The 7655-nt window shown below is 39.4% G+C and overlaps 1 protein-coding gene across 1 annotated transcript; it reads right to left on the bottom strand.

Moving 5' to 3' along the window:
- Positions 1 to 1534: 1534 nt before the first annotated feature.
- Positions 1535 to 6199, bottom strand: LOC134671129 (cuticle protein 63-like). Its single transcript, XM_063528899.1, has 4 exons — positions 6075 to 6199; positions 3727 to 4005; positions 3036 to 3185; positions 1535 to 1822 (listed from the first exon to the last, which is right to left on the bottom strand). The coding sequence occupies exons 1-4, from the start codon at positions 6084 to 6086 to the stop codon at positions 1592 to 1594; spliced, it is 672 nt and encodes a 223-aa protein (XP_063384969.1). The 5' UTR covers positions 6087 to 6199; the 3' UTR covers positions 1535 to 1591.
- Between the last annotated feature and the right edge of the window lie 1456 nt (positions 6200 to 7655).

Raw genomic sequence — 7655 nt, 5'->3', positions numbered from 1 at the left:
AGTTCTTTATGGACTCAACTGTCTAAGATACATTTACAGTCCCACAATAAAACGTAGAAATTAAACCAAGGCGAACTAAAATATGTACGACATCAGATTTTCTGCCAAATTTTGTGTCAAAGCGATCAAATGTTTATATGCTTGTAAAGATCTAACGTATAGAATGCACTTTTGTGGCAGAATCAGATGGATGTATCTATTTGCGATTAGAAACAATATGTACTCATTATAAAGGCAGGAAAATACCTTAAATTGTCTGCATTCTTACGCTTAGTGGCGCCCTCAATTATTTTCTATTCCGTATTGCCAGACTGTACAACTTATAATTATTAAGAAATCCCTTTTTTCCTCACAGACGAAATTACCCCGATAAACCAACATAGCGTTATATCTTCTCTCGCTCCCTAAAGCTAGCTTAACCTACATCACAATACTCGTTCAAACGTTGACTACGCGTGTCCTATGTGGAAATGCCATTATATTTTATACATGGTAACTTATAAGACATTCGTTTGTTAGGTGTACATACCTCGATGTTGTACCCTTGTACAGTCGCCATCAGATATATCGGAGCTGCCGAGCTGTTCACAATATCTGAACACGCACTCTAACGCCTTGACAATAGAGGCGTGTTCAGATATTTGTGAGCACCGTGGCCGCTCCGATATATCTGATGGCGACTGTAATCCATCACATTATAAGTGACAATCCATATCAAAAGGGACCTTATGGCGGTCGGCACTTACGTCTCGTAGCAGTCGAAGTCAAAGATATGTTTGTATACACTTTTCGCCTTATTACAAAGGAGTAAGGTGCAAAAGTGTAAACATATTTTTGACGTCGACTGTACCGCATTAGTATTGGCGCGCCGCTAATAACAAGCGTGATGTAGTCCATAATTATTTTCCATCGTATTTTCACGGAAAAGCACGAACGTGTCTTCTTATTTCAGTCGGTCTCGGTACAAAAAGTACTGAGGTTGACTGAAGTAGCGTGACAAATACGAACGTTTCCGAGAAAATACGATGGAAAACAGTTATGCACTACATCTGAGCGTCGACCGGTGCCTCTTGATACGGATTGTAAGCACTTGTAACATTTCAAATCAGAAAAAGACGATGTAGACTGATGCAGTCATTGCAATTAGCACCTCATCAGCTCATCACAAAGACAATAATTAGGAATATACATGAGGCATATCAAATTATTACCATTTTCTTATTTAGTCACAAAACTACGAAGGAAGTTTTAGACTTCTTTGCATTCAAAAGTAAAAGTCCAGGATTTTTTACTGCCAGATAAATGTTAATAAAAAATACGTTTTGTACAATTTGCTTGGCCATAAATTCAAGTACAGTCAGCAGCAGAAATGGCTAAGCGGGCGAGGTGCTTAAAATGACCTTGACACGCTCTTATTCTCTTAACAATAAAGTCGCGTCAAGATCATTTTGAACACCTGGCCCGCTTAGCTACTTCTGCTGTTGACTGTACTATTCTAAAACGTGTTGTTTTATATTCTTATACCACTCTTTAAGACCTACATCCAAACCCTCTTTTTCAAAGCATCACCTAACAAACTAACTCAACCCCTTTACCAGATCTTCCCGTGTCCGTGCACATCATACGCCGAGATGCCGTGGGAGTATCCGTGCCCGATCAGTCCGTGTCCGAGTCCGATTCCGTGTCCGAGTCCAATTCCGTGTCCGAGTCCGATTCCGTGTCCGTATCCGTGTGCGACGGGGACGGCGTACGGCTGGGGAACGGCTACTGCGACGGGCTTCGGGACCGCTACGGGGTACGGCTGTGGTACGGGGACTCCCACCTGAAAATGATTGAAAAATTTATTTAATTATTTAAACTTTATTAAGAAAAACTTAATGTAGATCAATGCAAATTTTACAAAAATAAAATTTCTTTGTCAACGTATTTTTATGCCATCCTGTATGTTACTATTAGCGTTGCCAAATTTCTTTTTAGTAAACCGCCAAATACTATATGCATAGTATAATACATATATTATGCATATATAATACATATAGTGTAATACATATATAATGCATATATAACGCATATAGTATTTGGCAGTTTAAAGGATCATAACTTGGAGTATACCTACACAGAAAAAATGACTTGTTTTGAAAGAACTTGACTGCATAAATAAAGCGGATTTAGAAAGAAATAAGAGTCAATCCTCAGATTCCTCAGTTTTAGAAATTTAAAATTCATAGAATTATGTAGGTACTACTACTATGTAATGAAACCATAACATAGGTAACATAACAACATAATTCAGCCTATAAGCGTCCCACTGCTGGGCATAGGTCGCATAGGCCTCTCACGCTCGAGAGCGTTTGTGTTATAGTCTCCGCGCTGGCCCAATGGGCCTACACAAACCATACACCTAAAATTATCTCTACATACAATTTTTAGGTGTATAATTTTGTTGAGGTTTTGTGTAACCCGTGCGAAGCTCGTATGATATATTATTATTATCAATTCTACTTGTTCATGTCAACAGAAACGCAACCCAATATTTCATGCGCCATTACCATCCAGCGTGTAATTTTAACGGGTGATTCCTAGCCATAATACGGTTGATGGAACTATTTGATCGTTTGTTCCTGCGCTTCCGATATAAGTACAATTTCGTTAGTACATTTTACGTCAGTACGAATAACGATTTTAATAAGATATGAGTAAGTTAAACATCTTATTATAAACAAAAGAAATATTCACGCCTAAACTTTTATACCGCCCGATTAAAACTTTGAGATACGACGAAATACGATATGGATTAGATATGTCAGTATCAAAAGTGACGTTTTTGTTTGCAGAAACATGTAATCCATATCGTATCTAGTCGTAATATTTGACGTATCTTAAAGTTTGAATCGGAACGAAAGCCTTCGAAACGAAAAATAACTTAGACTCAGGGAGATTCGAATGTCAGGACATGGTACTAATTTAGCTTCTAAGACTCGCACAGACATACACGACAAGTTAGATAAATCTTGTAAAAAGTGTTAATACATTACCTGTTTAATGACCGGTACCGGGACGGCGTGAGGCACGGGTACCGGCACCGGACGATCAACCGGCACGGCTACCGGCTTCTCCACGGCCACCGGATACGGCCGCGGTACGGCCACGGCGTACGGACGGTCCACTGGATAGGGAACAGCTACCTGAAGAGACAAAAAATTATAACAATGTCAGTAACTATTATAATTATATTTACAGTACCTACATACATATGGTGCTATTTTATCGCCCTAGGGCGGGATTAAGGACAATACGTGCCTATGTCAAAAATTGAAGGGGCCATATGTACTGTAAAACGCTGTACAATACACGTGCAATAAGGTAAAAGGGTGCGAAAAGGCGAAAAGGAATTTCCTACTTTTGGCACTTGTATCGTAATGTACTATTATTACAGTACATCTGGTGCAACATTACGACACCGGTGCTTTAATAAGCATATTACGTAACTAAGTAAAAATTTAAAGGGCTAAATGTACTGTAAACGTTGTACGATATACGTGCGAATAGGTAATTCACAACTTGTATCCAATTAGCATCTTGGCTAGGGCTCTAGGGGTTTTAAACCATACCTTTTGTTTTCGTTATTCCCCTTTGAAACTATTATAGACACAATTGAGACCGACTTTCCATTTTCATGTTAAAGATGTTAAACATTAAATGTTTGTATTTAAGATACCGACTTACCTTGACCGGATACGGCACCGGCCGATCAACCGCCACCGGATACGGCGCCGGAACCGGCACGCCGATATGCTTCGTGACCGTCGTATGCACGTCCGCGCCCACCACGGTCCCGCCGTGGAGGCCTAGCGCGTAGCCGGACGGTACCCCGTGTGCGAGGCCTAGCCCTGGGGCGAGGCCGTAGCCGTGGAGCGGAGCGCCGAGGTGGCCGACGAGGCCGCTTCGTTTTTGAACGACTTTGCTGGGTTCGGCTAGGACCGAAGTCACGAAGAGAATGGATAACTGGAATTGAAGAGATGGAAATTAAGACTAAGTTTTGGCAAATACATTAGGCATGTACCTAGGTTGATGTAAGAAGATTTGAAGAGAATAGTGTGGGAATGCCGCCGGGACAGTAACCTGGAGCTCCAACTTCAGGGAATTGGACTGAATGAACGCGACACGTGACTTCCTTCTGGGTTGTCCCTACACTACATGTCGACGGCGAAGTACCATGAACTCCTAACTATTTTTTACTAAATTAATGAAAATGTGTACTTACTAAAAATGTTAGTTAGAAGTTCATGGTACTTCGCCGTCGATCTACATCTACATGTAGGTTGATGTAGGTAAAAATAATGTGTGAAATGAATTTGAAGTGCACATTGCACAACCTAAGCGCTGGTGGCTCTAGCGGTAAACTTCTGGACTAGAGGGTTTGAACACATTAAACCCCGGCTCGTAGGTACCCATGAGTTTCTACAAACTTATGCACTACAAATCCGTCGCATGATCAGTCAATTTCATGTATGTACAGTCAGCAGCAGAAGTTGCTAAGCGGGCCAGGTGTTCAGAATGATCTTGACGCGAAACCTAAACTTTATTGTTAAGAGAATATAAGAGCGTGTCAAGGTAATTTTGAACACCTCGCCCGCGTAGCAACTTCTGCTGCTGACTGTTCTGTACCTACTTACGAATCGAACCAGCACGTGCAAAACGTTAACACTCCTGATTAAGGAGTACTCTTACTTAGGTACACAGCCCGCTCACACGATCATTGCCAAAATCGTGCCCGAATCTGAATACAATGCCACTTTTACTAGTTACGCGCCGTGACTTCACTCGCGTGCCACGAAATATTCGCACGTGAGGGGCATTGTGATGTGAATGGACCGCGGGCCCTTTGTTATTGATTGGCGAACTCACTTGATAGCAATATTATTGATTAAGCGAGACTAGCAGAGGCAATTAGAAAAACAAATAGTATTCTCGATTCAATGACTATGAAACTTCATCTTAATCACTACACCTTATTATAAAACAAAGTCCCCCGCTGCGTCTGTCTGTTTGTGTGTTTTCGGATTTTCATGCGGTTTTCACCTGGCAAGAGAGTGATTCTTGAGGAAGGTGTAAGTGTATAATTGGATAACCCGCGCGAAGCTAGAGCGGGTCGCTAGTACATACTATTTATAAGTTTTAAATGTCATGTTTTTCGACCACTGCTACGAGCACAAGGTACTTAACGCGAAAGGATGATATTAAAAACAGTGCTTGTAACCTGTTGAAAGTATTTCACATCATAAATATTATATATTCATGAAAATAATACACACACTGTAATTGTTTACAGTTATAATGACTTTACCAAAACACTACTTAAAAATTGCATTCTTAATATTGATTATTTAAATTTTTTATTTTTATTTTTTGTTTTAGTTTTGTAGGTAGTTTTAATTTTAGGTTTGTTTTTAAGTATGTTTATGGTTTAAAAAAATAAATTTATATATATATAAGTATATATATATACATATATACATATATATAACATGATGTGGGTGATCTAGCCGAATATGTATATGTATATTAGGCTAGATCACCCAGGTCCGAACCCTGTGGAAGGGTTCCCATAAGGCTGGCTGCGTTCCCCCTTTGTATGGCTATGCCGATCCGTTGGGCGAGGAACGAGCCAGCCCTACGGTCCCCGGTGACCTCGAATATTTTAATTGTTTTTATATTCATAAGATTTTTATATCATAATTATATTAATTATCGTATAAAGGGGCCCACTGTTTACCAGCCTGTCAGTTTCCTGTCTTGTGGTTTTCATACTAAACTCTGAAAACAATAAAAACCATAAGACCTTAGTTAGTCAGTAATTTGAGTTATTTCTGTTAACCTCATCTGAGTATGACTGACTTGATAAAGATTCTGACCAAAATTTTTAGTCACCTTTTTGGATTTTTTTTACGATACGTAGTATTTTTTACGCTCTATTAACAAAGTTTTTACCTGACCGCCACACGCATATGAAAGGTTAACCTATTGAACGAATTTTGATCATTCTAAGCCCTGAAAATAACCAAAACACTTACAAATGCCTTCATGTTGCACTCACTGCACTAATAGTCACAAACACAGACCGAGTGGCGAGGATCGTGCGCGTGCGCTTATATAAGGAACGGAACCCCACTAAGGATTTACAGGAGTTGCGTTATACGAGCATACAGAGTTTTGGCGAGTGATTCAAAAGATTCTACACAAGACAACTGGAGTCCGTGTAAGCTATCTTTGTACTTACTTGAATACAACAAAGTGAGGAGTGTCATTACGTTAATAGAAATGGAGGCCACTGAGGTACCATCTATTGCTCTCGTTGTGAAGACTAGGTCCGGGTTGTGGTCACTTCTCCATCGAGCTAATTTGAACGTTCCTTTGCCTTTGTTAGAAACGACTAAAACAGTGTTGTTCCTATCTGTCCAGTCCTTGCGCGCCTCCCCGTTGGCGTCAGATTTCCTATATCACCAGCTGGTATTGTGTATATGTTGTGGAAGAATTAATATTAAAGCATTGCTTCTAAAAATACTTGCTTATTTTACAAATTATACGTAAAATCGAAATCACCGAAAAAACCGGAAACCCGGTTTTGCTGTTTTACAAAAACTGAAAAACCGGTTATCTAATATATGCACGGTTTTGTGACCCCTACGAGTAGGTGCTATTTATTGTGCGTAGCGTTGCTCAAAATTCAAAATGTTTATTGCAAATCACATTACACATTATTAGGTGGAGCTTATAAGTAGGTTGGTTTACATGTGACACCCTGCAAGGGCACAGCAATACTTAAAACTAACATGCATATAGATTAACATTATTAATCATGTTTATCGTTAAAAAAATCATTCACATTGTAGTAACATTTGTCGACTAAGAACGTTTTTAAGCGTTTATTAAATATCGGCTGTTTTTCAATATTTTTAAGGGAGTTCGGTAGGTGGTTGTATATTTTTATTAGCATGTAGTGGGGGCTGGATGCGACTATTTTTAGTGTTGAGAGGGGTAATTGAAGTTTATTTGAATTTCGATTGTTCCTTTTGATTTTTGATGCTGTCGGAGTGAACAACTCTGGATGCGACTATTTTTAGTGTTGAGAGGGGTAATTGAAGTTTATTTAAATTTCGATTGTTCCTTTTGATTTTTGATGCTGTCGGAGTGAACAACTCTGTATCTAACAAATTTACATGACTCGAGGATGTACATTGACGGTAAAGTAAGTATTTGGTGCTTCTTAAAGAGAGGTCTGCACGACTCCATTTGGTCAGTATTTGTTAATATTCTAACACATCTCTTTTGAAGAATGAAGATCTTATCCATGTCAGTGCTATTTCCCCATATAACGAGACCGTACGTCATTCTTGAATACGCGTATGCATAGTATACAGAGAGGGCAGTTTGGAAGTCTGTCGCCCGTTTGATGTGTTGTAGTGCGTATAAAAAGGAGGACAGCTTTTTTGACAGTCTCTGGATGTGTGATTTCCAGTTCATGTTAGTGTCTAGATCGATACCCAGTACGGTAGCTGAATTAACAGATTCTAATGTTGTATTATTGTAATTAAAGGTGATTGGTAATGCTGATTTTTGGTGGGGTTTTATTGGATTAATTTGGTTTTTTCTAG

The sequence above is a fragment of the Cydia fagiglandana genome, chromosome 15, assembly GCF_963556715.1.
Source record: "Cydia fagiglandana chromosome 15, ilCydFagi1.1, whole genome shotgun sequence".
NCBI lineage: Eukaryota > Metazoa > Arthropoda > Insecta > Lepidoptera > Tortricidae > Cydia > Cydia fagiglandana.
The sequence above is the reverse complement of the archived record's forward strand: the minus strand, read 5'-3'. Positions and strand labels throughout refer to the sequence as shown.

What these genes read in the sequence shown, in the direction of transcription:
- LOC134671129 (XM_063528899.1), bottom strand. An exon ending in CGGTGCCGTATCCGGTCAAG is followed by an intron (nt 3,186 to 3,726) that starts GTAAGTCGGTAT and finishes TTGTCTCTTCAG; the next exon opens with GTAGCTGTTCCCTATCCAGT. An exon ending in CGGTACCGGTCATTAAACAG is followed by an intron (nt 1,823 to 3,035) that starts GTAATGTATTAA and finishes AATCATTTTCAG; the next exon opens with GTGGGAGTCCCCGTACCACA.